The following is a 17,543-nucleotide window of genomic DNA, read 5'->3' on the forward strand; positions in this document are numbered from 1 at the left end:
CTGTGGACCCAGGGCAGGGACCCAAGGGCCACCATTGGAGTGGCGGATTCTGGGAGAGATGGCTGTTACTGAGGGGAGCAGGGGGTGGTCCTGCCACTGTCAGCCCCAGCCTCCTGTGCGAGTGCCCATTTTATCTGTCCTTGTCTTTCAGCTCTTGGCTTGGCTGTTTCCAGCCTTGGTCATCTCTCCCTGCAAGGAATTCTGGGAGACTGGACATTTAGGTCCGAAGGAGGAGAGCATTAGGGTCCTGAACTCTTGGATCCAAGGGAGGAAAGGCTGGGGTCCTGGACCCCTGGGTCTGAGGGAGGAGGGGCTGGGGGCCCCAAATCCTGGGTCCTGGAGAAAGACACCATTGGGTCTAAAGTCCTGGTCCCTCCTTCCTCGTCCGCACTCTGGTTTTAGAAACAGCTGGTTTTATACAGCTGCTCCACCCGGGCAGGGCGGGGTGGGGGCTGGGCAGCCAAATGCCCAGCTTCTGAGTGGAGCCCGGGCTCCCCCAGCCTCCCCCCGGGGTAGAGGGATTGCCCTCCCCTCATGCTCTGGGCTGGGCTCCCATCGGAGGACCCATCACCCAGACACGGCCAGACACCAGGCGGCGGCTGGGCTCCCAGCAACCGCGTCAGAGACGCCCTGCCCTGGAGAAGGGGCGGGGTACCCCTAACTCGGGGCCTGAAGTAGCCTTATTCTCCCTGACAGCCAGGCTCAGGCAGAGGCCCAAACTGGCCGGGGCTCCCCCACACCCTGCCTGTCTGGGGAAACTCAGGGAGCGAGAAGTTGGCACCTTGCAGGGGAAAGTGCCAGAACAGGCGGGGAGAGATGGAGCAGCAGGGAGATACGAGGACCTGGAGACAGGAAAACAGAGACAAACAGTGTGAGAGAGAGTGTGAGTCAGAGAGAGACACACACACACAGAGCCTCGGAGATACACAGAGATGCAGAGAGACTTAGAGAGGAGACACACACACACAGATGGACAAACAGACAGACGAACACACAGACAAAGGAGAAACAGGCAGCCACTGAGAGGATCCAGGAGAAACAGAGAATCAAAACTGGGAGACAGGAAAAAACAGAGTTAAGGATCCAGATAGAATCAGAGAGAAGGTGACAGACGTACGCAAAGAGAGACAGGGGCAGAGAGGAACCCACAGAGAGCGAGGAACAGAGAAAGAGAGGAAAGGGAAGAGAGAGAGAGAGAGAGAGGCAATAGAATAAGGAAGTCAGGAGGTGCGGAGTCAGAAACTAAGAGACAGAAAGATGCAAACCCAGAAGAAAGCAAGTAGAAATGGACACACACACATACACAGAGGGAGCCACAGAGAGATACTGGAAGACAGAGAGAAAGAACCAGACAGACAGACAGAGAAACAAAGCCAGGGAGAAAGAGACAAAGTGTGAGACTTAAAGAAAGACAGATCTAAAGAGAGAAGAGATGGTCAGGCACACAGAAACATAGGGTCACAGAGAGATGTTAGCAGTTAGGGTTAGGGTTAGCAGAGAGAATTCAGTTCAGTTCAGTTGCTCAGTCATGTCCAATTTTTTGTGACCCCATGAACCGCAGCACGCCAGGCCTCCCTGTCCATAACCAACTCCTGGAATTTACCCAAACCCATGTCCATCGAGTTGGCATCCAACCATCTCATCCTCTGTCGTCACCTTCTCCTCCTGCCCTCAATCTTTCCCAGCATCAGGGTCTTTTCAAATGAGTCAGCTCTTCACATCAGGTGGCCAAAGTATTGGAGTCTCAGCTTCAACATCAGTCCTTCCAATGAACACCCAGGACTGATCTCCTTTAGAATGGACTGGTTGGATCTCCTTGCAGTTCAAGGGACCCTCATGAGTCTTCTCCAACACCACAGTTCAAAAGCATCAATTCTTCAGTGCTCAGCTTTCTTTATAGTCCAAGTCTCACATCCATACATGACCACTGGAAAAAACATAGCTTTGATTCGGTGGACCTTTGTTGACAAAATGTCTCTGCTTTTTAATATGCTGTCTAGGTTGGTCATAACTTTCCTTCCAAGGAGTAAGCATCTTTTAATTTCATGGCTGCAATCACCATCTGCAGTGATTTTGGAGCCCAGAAAAATAAAGTCTCGCACTGTTTCCACTGTTTCCCCATCTATTTCCCATGAAGTGATGGGACCAGATGCCATGATCTTAGTTTTCTGAATATTGAGCTTTAAACCAAACTTTTCACTCTCCTCTTTCACTTTTATCAAGAGGCTCTTTAGTTCTTCACTTTCTGCCATAAAGGTGGTGTCATCTGCATATCTGAGATTATTGATATTTCTCCCAGCAATCTTGATTCCAGCTTGTGCTTCATCCAGCTCGGCGTTTCTCATGATGTACTCTGCATATAAGTTAAATAAGCAGGGTGACAATATACAGCCTTGAAATACTCCTTTTCCTATTCGGAACCAGTCTGTTGTTTCATGTCCAGTTCTAACTGTTGCTTCCTGACCTGTATACAGGTTTCTCAAGAGGCAGGTCAGGTGGTCTGGAATTCCCATCTCTTTCAGAATTTTCCATAGTTTATTGTGATCCACACAGTCAAAGGCTTTGGCATAGTCAATAAAGCAGAAATAGATGTTTTTATGGAACTCACTTGCTTTTTCGATGATCCAGTGGATGTTAACAATTTGATCTCTTGTTCCTCTGTCTTTTCTAAAACCAGCTTGAACATCTGGAAGTTCACGGTTCACGTATTGCTGAAGCCTGGCTTGGAGAATTTTGTGCATTACTTTACTAGCATGTGAGATGACTGCAATTGTGCAGTAGTTTGAGCATTCTTTGGCATTGCCTTCCTTTGGGATTGGAATGAAAACTGACCTTTTGCAGTCCTGTGGCCACTGCTGAGTTTTCCAAATTTGCTGACATATTGAGTGCAGCATTTTCACAGAATCATCTTCTAGGATTTGAAGCAGCTCAACTGGAATTCCATCACCTCCAGAGATTTTTTTTTTAATCATGAAAACAAGGCATACAGTCCAGATTCGATGCATGATGCTGGATGCTTGGGGCTGGTGCACTGGGACGGCCCAGAGGGATGGTATGGGGAGGGAGGAGGGAGGAGGGTTCGGGATGGGGAACACATGTATACCTGTGGCGGATTCATTTTGATATTTGGCAAAACTAATACAATTATGTAAAGTTTAAAAATAAAATAAAATTAGAGGAAAAAAAAATAAAGATAAAGGAGCCAATATTAAAAAAAAAAAAAAGAAAACAAGGGCATAGAAACAACGACATGTATGAGTCTTCTGGTTCTGAGAAATCGGGGATTCAGACTCCCCAATAATCCCCATTCCACTTCTGTCTGTGCTCTCTCTGACTCAGTTGCCCAGAGTCCCTGGGGCAGCTGACCCACAACTCTGAGTTCACCCTGGAGACCCTGGGGAGTCAAACCCCAATGCCCCAGCCACCTCCCCAGACCCTGGCACATAAGCGTGTGCCCTGCGCACACATGCACACACACAAACACACACATCCACACGCAAGCATACGCACGTGGACAGGAATCAACCAGGCACCGAACGTTCAGATGTTCACTCACTGCTCCAGTTCCAGATAGCCCACCTCCCAGACCAGGGCACACACAGTCACACCCACCAGCACGCACATGTGTGCCTCTCATTCCATCTGTCAGTGGCCAGTCCCCAGGGAAGCCAACATGGGAGAGATTCCAAGGATTCGAGGGGAGTGGCGGGCATTGTGTGTTGCGGGGGGAGATAAGAGGGGAAGCGAGGGGGGCTGGGGGTAGTGGGGAAGAGAGAGAAATAGGGGAGAGAGGGGGGAAAAGGGGTGGAGAGAGAGCGAGTGGGGAGAACGAAAAGGATGGAGAGAAGTCCAGACATAGAGGAATGAGATGAAGGCAGAGAGACAGGAGGAGAAATGGAGGGGAGAGATGGGGCCAGGAGTTGGGGTGTTGGGGGCTTCGGGGGGAGAGGGAAGGGGAGCGAGAATGAGGGGCTGGAAGGGGAGGCCCATCTGGTACAGGGGGGCGGGGGTGATGGCGGGAAGCGGGTGTGGCTGCCGGAGTCTCGGCCGTGACCTCAGAGCCCCTGGCCCAGCTCATCCCTGACGTCAGCCCCTCCTCCCGCCCCCGCCCGCCCGGCTCTTCAAATCTGCCCCAAGCTCAGGGGCAGCGGGGAGACTCGGGAGCAGCCAGCTGGCGAGGAGAGAGGCCGCCGGAGCCGCAGCGATGACACAGGTGTGTGCCTGAGTGTGCGTGGGCACGCGTGAGACTGCGGGCGGGAGGCCTCCCCGCACGTTTGTGCGCATGTGTGCTCCTGTGCGTGACAGCAGCCCTGTGAGTCTGTGTGCCTTCTGGCCTGAATGCATGTCAGGTCCAACCTGCCTGTAAATCCGTGTAGGTCCATGTGCCCCGGACCGGATCGGGCAGAGAAGAGCTGTCTTTGCACCACATGTGGGTCTAAATTTCTATTTTCTTGTGTTCGGTAAATATTAAGGTGGACTAAATGAAATCGCCCATCTCTGGTTACTTTTGACTGATGAAAATGGCAGTTTCCTATGGTTCAATCTCAACTGTTAACTTTTTTTTCCTGACCTTGCCTGGTGAGTGTGTGTGTGTGTTTGCTGGTGGTGGTGTTCTTATCTGCTGAAGGGCACGTGCCCTCGAGTTCACCTGTGTGGCTGTCAGTGGAGGGGGTCTCAGGATCACTAAATTCTACTGGCAGGTGTCTGGGGTCATCTTGTCTGGGGTGTGTGTCCATGGCATGTGACTGTGACTGTTGTTGGCGTTAGGATTCTCCGGATGCCCACCTGTCCCTAGGATCCCCACCATGAACTGGCCCACCCCCAGGAACTCAGGCACAGCTAGGTTTGGGCCAAAGGGTCTCAGGAGGAAGATTCCAGAAGAAATAATAACAGTGGTTAATACTGAGCGATTACTAGCACCAGGCTAAAAGCTGTAACTTAGCTCTGCAGTAGGCAACCCACTCCAGTGTTCTTGCCTGGAGAATCCCAGGGACGGGGGAGCCTGGTGGGCTGCCCTCTATGGGGTCGCACTGAGTCGGACACGACTGAAGCGACTTAGCACCAGTACCAGAGAAACATTAAACGAGTCGCAGACATCATTTAAAATTTTCTAGTAGCCACATTAAAAAGGAAAACGAAACAGGTGTGATTAATTTTAATAATAAAGTTTTCTTTAACCCATGGTATCAGGAGTCAGCAAACTTTTTCTGTACCAGGCCAGACAGTCAATATTCGGGGTTTTGAGGGCCATATGGTCTCCATTGTAACTACACTTCTTTGGCATAATGAGGAAGCAGCTGTAGACAATATGTAACCAGATGTGTGTGGTGTGCCAAGGAAACGATGTTAAGAACAGTAACATTTGAATTTCATGTAATCTTCTTTATTCCTTTATTTTTATTGAAGTATAATTGATTTACAGGGCTTCTCAGGTGGCTCAGTGGTAAAGAATCTGCCTGCCAATACAGGAGACGCAGGTTCCATCCCTGGGTTGGGAAGATCCCCTGGAGAAGGAAATGACGACCCACTCCATTATTCTTGTCTGTGAAATCCCATGGACAGAGGAGCCTGGCTGGCTACAGTCCACAGGAGTCACAAAAGACTCAGGCACGACTTATTGACTAAACAACAAGAAGTTGATTTACAATGTCATGTTAGTTTCAGGTGTACAGCAAAGTCATTCAATTATATGTATATGTATATGTATATGTATATGTATATATATATGCTCTTTCAGATTCTTTTCCCATGTAGGTTATGATAAAATATTGAGTGTAGTTCCCTGTGCTATACAGTCGGTCCTTGTTGTTTATCTATTTTATACATAGTAGTGTGTGTATTCATATAATTTTCATGTCCCACAAAATATTATTCTTGTTTTGACTTTTTTCAACATTCTAAAAACATAAAAACTAATCTTAGCTTGCCAGGCTGTAGTGAAAAAGGAGGCAGGCATTTGGTCCAAGAGGCCGTAGGGGGCCGACTCCCTGCTATATATATCAAAAATTACCATTTCAGTACAAAGACATGAATGCGGTGTTTTACTTTCTTTTTTCCACACTCAGGCTTCACAATCGAGATGTGTAGCACATCTCATGCAGATGCTATGTTTTCACTGGAGATGCTTGATCTGTATTTTTAGATTTCATAACATCAGTTGAAAAAGAAGCTTCACAGATCCTACTTGTTCCAAACATGGGTAAAAGCCTTCCAATGACTGAATTAAGGATCTGTTTTAAATGTATTTTTATTTTAAAAAATATTTATCTATTTATTTTTGGTTGTGTCAGGCCTTAGTTGCAGCACACAGGCTTCTCTCTAGCTGTGGCACGGTCGCCCCACGCAGGCTTAGTTTCCTAACCAGGGATCAAACCCATGTCCTCTGCATCGGAAGGCGGATTCGTAATCACTGGTCCACCGAGGAAGTCCCAGTTTCTGAATTCAAACATTGAAATTGAATACGATTAAAAATTCAGCTCCTCAGTGGCACCCGCTGCATTTCAAGTGGTCTGTAGCTACAGGTGCCCATGGGTCACGTACTGGACCGTGATTCATTTAACTCATAATGAACCCAAGAGGTGCGAACTGGTGACAGAGGGAGAAGGCAGTTTAGCGTAGAGGATGGTGGAGCCAGAGGCTGGAGCCTGAGTGACCTTAGATGAGAGAACACACCCACCTGGGTCTCAGTTTCCTCATCTGTAATAGGAAGCGTTAACAGTATTCACCTTACCAGGGCTTGGCACGTGGAAGGGGCTAAACCCCCATTTTACAGACAAGAAAACAGAGGCACCTCCTTCCCTTTGATTATGAGCTCTGCCAGTCACATGTACTGGGCACCTGGTCCTGCCAGCCACTCCTTCTGGCTAATCAGTACTTGGTTTTGCCATCTCTATGGTGGTGGCAGGAAAGATTATCTGTTCCCCCACCCCACCCCCTGGGGTGCTGGTGTGGAGTAAAGCCAATATATAAGGTTGTGGTTCAAATCTTGGCTTCTCTGACACATTTGTGGTGACCAAACGGGAAGAGAGGTGCCGAGGTGCAGAGGGAAGGGTTGAGAATTTGAGATTAGCAGTTGCAAACTGTCACATATAGAATGGAGAAACAACAAGGTCCTACTGTAGAGTCCAGGACACTGTATTCAATATCCTGTGATAAATTATAATGGAAAAGAATATATATGTTTAACTGAATTACTGCTGAACAGCAGAAATTAACACAACATTGTAAATCAACTATACTTCAATAAAAATAATTTTTAATGCAACACCCCCCACCCCCCCAAAGAAAACACACAAAGGCTTGACTTCTCTGCTTTCCAGGCAGACCTTGGGCAGGTCGCTGCACCTCTATGTGACTCAGATGCCTCACCTGTAAAATGGGGATGGGACTTCCCAGGTGGCTCAGTGGTAAAGAATCCACCAGCCAACGCAGGAGACGCAGGAGACACAAGTTCAGTCCCTGGGTTGGGAAGCTCCCCTGGAGTAGGAAATGAGAACCCGCTCCAGTATTCTTGCCTGGGAAATCCCAAGGACAGAGGAGATTGAAGGGCTAGAGTTCATGGGGTTGCAAAGAGTTGGACACAACTGAAGTGACTAAGCACATACACACACAATAATAGTACCTACCTCACAGGGCTGTTGTGAGGAAAATAAGTTAGTTTTTGTAAAACGTTTAAAGCACATTGCATTCTTCTCTGAGATGTATTTTTATCACTATTATTATCTTAACACTAAGAAAGCTTTATGCCAAGGCAATGGCACCCCCTCCAGTACTTTGCCTGGAAAATCCCATGGATGGAGGAGCCTGGTAGGTTGCAGTCCATGGGGTCGCTAAGAGTCGAACACGACTCAGCGACTTCACTTTCACTTTTCACTTTCCTGCATTGGAGAAGGAAATGGCAACCCACTCCAGTGTTCTTGCCTGGAGAATCCCAGGGACGGGGGAGCCTGGTGGCTGCCGTCTATGGGGTCGGACATGACTGAAATGACTTAGCAGCAGCAGCAAGAAAGCTTTATGAGATGAATCATTTTCCCTGCCACTAAGAAGGAGGCAAGGAACCCCTGTTAATTCAACTGTGACACTCCACTGAGTGTAATCCTTGTGGATTTTAAAGCTGTTAAACACGTGGGGAAATAGCATCACAAGCAGAGAAAGCAGGTATTCAGCCTTGATAACTGTTTGCCACATTTACTTAACTGTGCAGTACCCAGGGGATTCTCTTTATGAAAAGGAGATGTGACCGTTGGCCTGGAAACAAAAGCCAGGAGGGCTTCCCTTCCCGGAGAGCATCTCAGGACTCTTCTTTCCCCCTTTCTTTTCCCGAAGGACGTGCCCAAGCCCAGCCAGGCAGCCCGCCACTGCTCCGGCCTGGTCCGCCGGGTGCTGACCATCGCCTTCGCGCTGCTCATCCTGGGCCTCATGACCTGGGCCTACGCCGCCGGCGTGCCGCTGGCCTCCGATCGCTACGGCCTCCTGGCCTTCGGCCTCTACGGGGCCTTCCTCTCGGCGCACCTGGTGGCGCAGAGCCTCTTCGCCTACCTGGAGCACCGGCGGGTGGCGGCGGCGGCGCGGCGCGCGGCGGCGCGGGGGCCCCCGGAGGCGGCCACGGCGCGCAGCGTGGCGCTCACCATCTCGGCGTACCAGGAGGACCCCGCGTACCTGCGCCAGTGCCTGGTGTCGGCCCGAGCCCTGGTGTACCCGCGCACGCGCCTGCGCGTCCTCATGGTGGTGGACGGCAACCGCGCCGAGGACCTGTACATGGTCGACATGTTCCGCGAGGTCTTCGCCGACGAGGACCCCGCCACCTATGTGTGGGACGGTAACTATCACCAGCCCTGGGAGCCGGCGGCGGCGGGCGCGGCGGGCGAGGGCGCCTACCGCGAGGTGGAGGCCGAGGACCCCGGGCGCCTGGCGGTGGAGGCGCTGGTGAAGACGCGCAGGTGCGTGTGCGTGGCGCAGCGCTGGGGCGGCAAGCGCGAGGTCATGTACACGGCCTTCAAGGCTCTCGGCGACTCGGTGGACTACGTGCAGGTGAGTGGGGGGCGCCCCCGCCGCGTCTGTGACCCTAACACCCCCATCCCACTTCCCTCGGATCCTTCATTCAATTGGAATGAACCTCTCTGCTTCCTTTATTCATTCATCCATTCAATGAAGAGATTCCTTCCTTCCACCATTCATACTTCCATTTATCCAGCTAACTATTAGGGAGATAACGCATTCTTTTTGTTCATTCATTTATCCATTCAGTGAAGAGATTTCTTCCTTCTTTCCTTCCTTTTCCATTCATTCATCCATTTGATGCAGAAACTCTCATTAACACATCCATCCATTTATCCATCCATTCAATATAAAGATTCATTTACCCATTCAATACAGAATGTCTGTCCTTCTTTCTCTTCCTTCTTTCATTGTATCTTTTCTTCATTCATTTATCTTATCATCCACTACAGAGATCATTCACTCCTTTATTTATTCATCCATTCAATACAGAAGTTCCATCTTTTCTTCATCCAAGGTAGAAATTCTTTCTTTCACTCATTCTTTCATGCATCCATCTGTCCATCCAATATGGAGATCATTCATTCATTTACTCATTTACCTAAATTAAGTCATTAAATGTAGAGATTGGTTCATTCTGTTTCTTCATTCATTCAGTGTTGAGATTCTTTTGTTTATCCTCCATTTACCTATCAGTATAGAGATTTATTTGTTCATTTCATCATTCATTCATCCATTCAATGCAGTAATTTATTCATTAATGCATTGCAACAGGTTTTTTTTATACTGCTGCATAACAAATTTCCACACATTTGGCAGCTTGAAACAAAACACATTTATTATTATCTCATAGTTTCCATGGGTTAGGAATCTGGGCAAAGCTTGACTGGATCCCTTGTTCAGGGTGTCATCAGGCTGCAGTCATGGTGTCAGTTGGAACTTGGTCTTATCAAAGGTTCCAGGACCTGTTCCAAGCTCACGTGTTTGTTGGCAGAATTTGTTTCTTTGCAACCATAGAACTCATAGCAGCTTGCCTTGTGAAGACCAGCAAGAATCTGACTTCTAGACTCTCTTTTAAAGGGCTCACCTGATTAGGTCAGGCCCACCCAGGATACTCTCCCTTTGATTAACTTAAAGCCAACAGATTAGGAATCTTAATTACACTGCAAAACTCCTTCACCATTTCCAAATAAGAGAACACGGTTATGGGAGTTCTATATCATCACTTTGGCCATTGGCCATATTCTATAGGTTAGAAGCAAGTTACAGATCTTGCCCACACACCAGAGGAGGGTATTTTACAAGAGCGTGGGTGTGTGTGTGGGAGGGGGGCGGTCATCTTAAAATGTGATAAAACATTGAACATGACTAAAAAACTCAAAGCTATGTTCAGATTGGCTGCAGAGTGTCTGAGCTGGTCCTCATCCTTTGTAAGGGACCCTCAATTGCCAGCCCTGTGCAAGGATCTTGCCTGAATCTTGGCCGCTTCCATTTGTCAGGTCTGTGACTCAGATACGAGGCTGGACCCCATGGCGCTGCTGGAGCTGGTGCGGGTGCTGGACGAGGACCCCCGTGTAGGGGCTGTTGGGGGCGATGTACGGATCCTGAACCCTCTGGACTCCTGGGTCAGCTTCCTAAGCAGCCTGCGGTACTGGGTGGCCTTCAATGTGGAGCGGGCTTGCCAGAGCTACTTCCACTGCGTGTCCTGCATCAGTGGGCCCCTAGGTGAGCAGGGGTAGGGCTGGGAGGGCCATGGATGGTGTGGAGAAGGAAGGGAGAAGAGGAGCAATTGAAGATGCGACTGAGACAGGAGACAAAGATGGGGCTGGGGCAGGAACTGGGGATGGGGTAAGATTGGAAGCTGGAGGTGGGGATGGTGTCTGGTGTTAGGAATGGTCTGGAGAAAGCATGTGGATAGTGATTGGACTGGGGCTGGGCAAAGGATTGGGGAAGGGGATGAGATGGGTTTGGAACTTAAGAACACTGTTGGTGCTAGGCTTAAGGCTGGAGATGGGTTTTTTGGATGAGGATGAGTAGGGGGTGGAGCTGAGAATGGATACCAGATTGGGGATGGGTTTGCAGTCAAAGTGGCTGTGGGTCAGGGATGGGACTGGGGCAAGTTTGGGATGGGTGTGGGGTTGAGGAAAGAGGTGAGGTTGAGAACAGGATCATGGCTGGAGTTGTCATTGGAGACAGGGTTAAGAATGGGATTGAGGTGGTTAAAGATGGGGCTGGAGGGCCTACAATGATGGTCCAGTGGCTATGACTACATCATCCCAAGGCAGGGGGCCCAGCTTCAATCGCTGGTAGGGGAACTAGATCCCACATGCCACAACGAAGTCCTAGAGCAGCTGAATAAATAAATAGAAATAAATATTTAGAGAAAGGATGGGATTGGAATTGGAGATGAGTTGGGCTGGGGGTGGTGCTGGCAACAGCAGCAGCTGAGGCTCCTGTGTGCCCCTCCCTCACCCAGGCCTATACAGGAACAACCTCCTGCAGCAGTTCCTTGAGGCCTGGTACAACCAGAAGTTCCTGGGCACCCACTGCACCTTTGGGGATGACCGTCACCTCACCAACCGCATGCTCAGCATGGGCTATGCCACCAAGTAAGCTGAGGGCACTGGGTGGCTGGGTGTGTGCAGGGGCCAATGAGTATCTCAGCAAATGTGTGTGTTTTGCTTCTGCTGCTGCTGCCAAGTTGCTTCAGTTGTGTCCGACTCTGTGCGACCCCATAGACGGCAGCCCACCAGGCTCCTCTGTCCCTGGGATTCTCCAGGCAAGAACACTGGAGTGGGTTGCCATTTCCTTCTCCAATGCATGCATGCGTGCTAAGTTGCTTCAGTCATGTCCGACTCTGTGTGACCCCATAGACAGCAGCCCACCAGGCTCCTCTGTCCACGGGATTCTCTAGGCAAGAATACTGGAGTGGGTTGCCATTGCCTTCTCGGGTGTGTGTGTTGGGGTTACTCCAAAGTTAAAGTAAATCATAGGACATTTGGGTCTCTCTAGCAATATTTCAGAGGAGACAGAGAGAAACCATGAAGAACAGATGGGACACTTGCATTGAATCATGAGCTATAATGTTGGCCAAAAAGTTCATTTGGGTTTTTCGTAACACATTACCAGTGAACTTTTTGGCCAATCCAATGCATCAAGTGAGACACTAGAGGAGAGTAGAAGATACCATAGGGCCAGGGGTGGCCTTTACATGGAACCATGTGACCCAGTGGACTCTGCCAAGTAGGTGAGGTGAGGGTGGGAATGCCACCTAGAAGATAAAACATGAAATTGGGCAAGATGGCTCCACTATGGAGAGCACAGACTCCCCAATCTGTTGGAAGAGAAAGACATCAACAGAGTGGGATCAGCTAGTGAGAGAGTGAGAAGATTCACGTGGGAGAGGAGGGGAGCCCCTAAACCCCAATAAGTGCTTCAGGAAGAAGGGATGTAACTGAAGGAGATTCAGGGGAGTGTGGCTAGACCAGGTGACATACGAGGGAAAGATATTTCTACAAAGTTAGACCAGTGACAGTGCCAGAGAGAACTCAGCGTATACCAAGGGAACCCATATCTTTATGCACTTGACAAATATTCTTCAAGTGCCTCCCAAGTTTTCAGCTCTGGGGATGCAGCAGCAAACAAAAGAACTGCAAATTCATGCTTACACTGATTGCGGAGATAGACAATAAGTAAAATGTAGAAGTTGGAAATATAGCCTATTAGAGAATGATACATCTGGTGAAGACTCTTGACAGTCCCTTGGTCTGCAAGAATATCAAACCAGTCCATCCTAAAGGAAATTGGTCCTGAATATTCATTGGAAGGACTGATGCTGAAGCTGAAGCTCCAATACTTTGGACACTTGCTGCAAAGAGCCAGCTCATTGGAAAAGACCCTGAGGTTGGGAAGGATCGAAGGCAGGAGGAGAGGGGGATAACAGAGGATGAGATGGTTAGATAGCATCACTGACTCAATGGATATGAGTCTGAGAAAATTCTGGCAGATAGTGGAGGACAGGGAAGCCTGGCATGCTGCAATCCATGGGGTTGCAGAGTGTTGGACACATCTAGCAACTGAACAACAGCACATGCTAAGGTGACATATAAAGCCAGGAAGGTGGATAGAAGTTTCCAGATAGAGAGTGAAATGACAAATTAGGATAAGATAGGAATGGGGGCTGAAAATAGAGCAGCTGGACCAATAGCAAGGGAGAGAGCGTCAGGAGAGGACAGAGAGCTCACAGGGTGGAGGGTCCACTCATGAGAGCCTCTGTGGTCAAGAACTGTGAACTAAGGAGAGGGAGCCATTGGCGGTTTTGAGCAGAGGGGTAGCATGCTGTTGTAACAGGACAGCTGTTTTGAGTATGGACTGCAGGAGGAAGAGGATTACCACGGAGGTCACTGAGGATCCCAGGTGGCACAGGGGGAGGAGACTGGGCACTGTCAAACAATGCCCCTGGGGACAGAATGGTTTAATCCCTCCTAACAAGCTGACTGCTGGAGGCCACTTCGATGATGTCTCACATAAGTGATTTTAGCTTTGTGGGGGCTTGGCTGGAAACCTGGGAGGGATTGATTAGTAATGTCTGCCAGGGCCACAGGAAGGGAGCTTAATAGTTCCCTTGAGAAGCTTTAAGGCAAGGGCTATCCCAAGTAGGAACCATGCCTGGCTCCTTCCTCACCCTGAGGTCTGCCAATAACAGTATTCGTAATAGATTAGTGATAGTATTAGTATAGTATTAGTAATAGTGTTGGCCACTGCAATGATAGTAGTAATGCCAAGTTACATTAGTCATAGTAAAAATAGTAATAGCCACCATCAGTTGAGCAAGTACAATATACTGGTCTTAAGCACTTGACATTAATCCTCCTTCAACCCTCATCTATTAGGTAGGAAACATTGTTGACCCCATTTTACATATGAGAATGAGACAGGCTGGGACCTGGGACCCTATACTTCACTGAAAGTGAAAGTGACACCGCTCAGTCGTGTCCGGCTCTTTGCTACCCCTTGGACTGTAGCCTACCACGCTCCTCTGTCCATGGGATTTTCCAGGGAAGAGTACTGGAGTGTGTTGCCATTTCCTTCTCCAGAGGATCTTCCTGACCCAGGGATTGAATCCGGGTCTTCTGCATTGTAGGCAGATGCTATACCAGTGCTTCACCCAAAGGCCTCCTCCAGTAACAAAATACAAAGAAACGATAAGGGACTAAAAGTAACCCACATGCATGTGCAGCCTGGGCGACTTGTGAACAATGAGACACAAAAAGGCCAAAACTCAACTGCCATTTCTGAGGTGTAGGGAGCAAAAGTGGGGGTACCAGGCCTGATCCCTGCACGGTGCACCACCAAAGGGGTGGGCAGACCACCAAAACTACCCCATCCACCTGATCTACTGATCCGTTCCTACCCTCATCGCATGTAAGGGACCAGTGCCTCCCCAGCCCCACAGGGGAGGGAGCAAGCAAGGGAACGTGTTACTTGCAGCAGGAGTCCCAGTAAAGGCTTCTCTGAATTCCTCCACTGGCCTTTTAATCAATTCCTGTTGGATAAAGAGGGGTTTCCCAGGTGGCACAGTGGTAAAGAACCCACCTGCCAGTACAGCAGACACAAGAGATGTAGGTTTGATCCCTGGGTCAGAAAGATCCTCTAGAAAAGGAAATGGCAACCCACTCCAGTATTCTTGCCTGGAGAATCTCATTCATGGACAGAGGAGTCTGGACCCGTCCATGGGGTCCCAAAGAGCACACACACTTAGATAAAAAGTCCAGGGACCCAGGTAGGTATCGGAAACCCTGAAGTCCAGAAAGAGAGTCGCTCAGTCGTGTCTCATTCTTTGCGACCCCATGGACTGTAGCCCACCAGGCTCCTCCGTCCATGGGATTCTCCAGGCAAGAGTACTGGAGTGGGTTGCCATTTCCTTCTCCAAGAGAGGCTGAGCACACGTGCCCCAGGGGCCATTCCTGGCTCGGATCTGTCCCCGTGGGCTCCAAGGAGAGCCGCGCTGACAGCCCCGTCTCTTCCCTCCCTCCCAGGTACACCTCGCGGTCTCGCTGCTACTCGGAGACGCCCTCGTCCTTCCTGCGCTGGCTGAGCCAGCAGACGCGCTGGTCCAAGTCGTACTTCCGCGAGTGGCTGTACAATGCGCTCTGGTGGCACCGGCACCACGCGTGGATGACCTACGAGGCGGTGGTCTCGGGGCTCTTCCCCTTCTTCGTGGCGGCCACGGTGCTGCGGCTCTTCTACGCGGGCCGCCCCTGGGCGCTGCTCTGGGTGCTGCTGTGCGTGCAGGGTGTGGCGCTGGCCAAGGCGGCATTCGCAGCCTGGCTGCGGGGCTGCCTGCGGATGCTGCTGCTCTCGCTCTACGCGCCCCTCTACATGGGCGGCCTCCTGCCGGCCAAGTTCCTGGCGCTGGCCACCATGAATCAGAGCGGCTGGGGCACGTCGGGCCGCCGCAAGCTGGCAGCCAACTACGTGCCCGTGCTGCCCCTGGCCCTCTGGGCGCTGCTGCTGCTCGGGGGCCTGGTCCGCAGCGTGGTCCACGAGGCCCGGGCCGACTGGAGCGGCCCCTCCCGGGCGGCCGAGGCCCACCACCTGGCCGCGGGCGCCGGCGCTTACGTGGGCTACTGGGCCGTCATGCTGACCCTCTACTGGGTGGGCGTGCGGAGGCTCTGCCGGCGGCGGGCGGGAGGCTACCGCGTCCAGGTGTGAGCCTGGGTGCACGGGGCGCTGGCTCGGGGAGCGGCCCGAGGGGGCTTAGCGGGGTTCCCGGAACTACGCACCTGCTGGGTGACCCCCTGGGCCTCAGTGGCCCTCCTCTGTGAAGTGAGGGGCTCGACCCAAGACTTCTCAGCCTGGACTCTTTTGAGGGGTTGGGCGGGCTGGGACTTCTGGGTCTCTTGGGAGGGGTATTTATTGATCAGGGTGTGGATTTTTAGGGGCAGGGCGAAAGGGGTCCCCACAAGCTGTCCTGGGTCCCCTGATTTCTCTGTTCTTATTTAACCTCCATTTGTACTATGTATTAGAATATAATAAAGAATTTTATTTATTTTCTTCTCAGCCTACTCTCCGTTTTTTTTTTTTTCTTTTCTTCCCCCCCTCCCCCCCAGAACTAAGGGGGGCTGCATGGTTGAGAACTGAGGACTCCTGGCTGGGTCTTGGGGCTTCCCAGGTGGCATAGTGGTAAACAATCTACCTGTCAATGCAGGGGACTCAGGAGACATGGGTTCGATCCCTGGGTTTGGAAGGTCTCCTGGAGAAGGAAAGGGCAACCTGCTCCCATAATTCTTCCCTGGAAAATTCCATGGACAGAGGAGCCTGTTTGAAACTAGACAGGATACCCTCCTTTCTTTTAGCCTGGACGTCCTCTTTGGAAAACAGGGATAGGAATGCCATGGGTCGGGCTTGTTTTGAAGGTGGAATTTCTCAACATCTCATTCAGGTACTATGGAGCATCTATTATCTGCTGGATGCTGGCATTTCACTTCAATCATTCTTTGATTCAGTCAGTCAACCACAAAACACATTTACCAAGTTCCTATTGAATTCCACACACATTGCCAGGTTTGCAAATACAGAAGCTATTAAGAGTCTGCGTCTGCTTTCCAGGAGCTCCTATTCCATTAAGCAAAGACAGTGTTATCCTTAGTTAAGGATTCTCAGGAACATAATCCATTAGTCCTTGGTAGCTCAGACGGTAAAGAATCTGCCTGCAATGCAGGAGACCTGGATTGATCCCTGAGTTGGGAGGATCCCCTGGAGAAGTGAATGGCAACCCACTCCAGTATTCTTGTCTGGAGAATTCCATGGACAGACCACGGGGGTCCCAAAGAGTCGAACACAACTGAGCAACTAACAGGCACATAATCGTCTGTATCTCTTAATCCCCTGCACCTGTCTTGAGGGTGCAGATTTTTGTCTGTTCTGATTTCTTCATTGTTGTGTCTACAGTGCCTTGAAAATGCCTGACACATAATAAACACTCAGTAAATATTTTCTAATTGAATGAATCAGTGAAAGGGAACATACTGGTGAAGAACACTATGAGGGAGCTTACCTTTAAGGTGGGGAAGCCATAAAACCAAATTAAAAAATAAGTTTACATCAGGTCTGAGTGAATGCTGTGCACAAGCAAAAATAGGGGGATGTTAAGATTTTCCAGGCTACCCAGTGGTTAGGACTCCAAGCTTTCACTGCCAAGGGCCCAGGTTCAATCCCTGGTCAGGGAAATAAGATCCCACAAGCCAGTCACACAAAAAATAAAAATAAAATGGGGGGGGGGGCAGGTATCATGTGGGAGGAGGGGAATAGTCAGAGGTGTAATCTGAGCTGAGACCTGTGAAGTGAGAGGGAGGTGGCTTCGTGAGGGTCAGAGTAATCTCATTTCAAGTAGGAAGAACTGCACATGCAAAGGCCCAAGGACAGGACTGAGCTTTGTATGTTCCAGGCCAGTGGGTTAGAGAGTAAAGAGGAGGGTGATAGAGAAGGGGAGTCAGGTACACCAACATAGTGCCTGCCCACAGAGTTGCCCTGGAGATCAAATA

At 50.2% G+C, this 17,543-nt stretch overlaps 1 protein-coding gene across 1 annotated transcript; it reads left to right on the forward strand.

Annotated features, from left to right (window-relative positions):
- Positions 1-4,027: 4,027 nt before the first annotated feature.
- HAS1 (hyaluronan synthase 1) lies at positions 4,028-16,059 on the forward strand. Its single transcript, XM_027514121.1, has 5 exons — positions 4,028-4,213; positions 8,326-9,030; positions 10,497-10,722; positions 11,474-11,606; positions 15,036-16,059. Exons 1-5 carry the CDS (start codon positions 4,205-4,207, stop codon positions 15,709-15,711), a joined length of 1,749 nt encoding a protein of 582 aa, XP_027369922.1. The 5' UTR covers positions 4,028-4,204; the 3' UTR covers positions 15,712-16,059.
- Positions 16,060-17,543: the final 1,484 nt, after the last annotated feature.

The sequence above is a fragment of the Bos indicus x Bos taurus genome, chromosome 18 (assembly GCF_003369695.1).
Source record: "Bos indicus x Bos taurus breed Angus x Brahman F1 hybrid chromosome 18, Bos_hybrid_MaternalHap_v2.0, whole genome shotgun sequence".
NCBI lineage: Eukaryota > Metazoa > Chordata > Mammalia > Artiodactyla > Bovidae > Bos > Bos indicus x Bos taurus.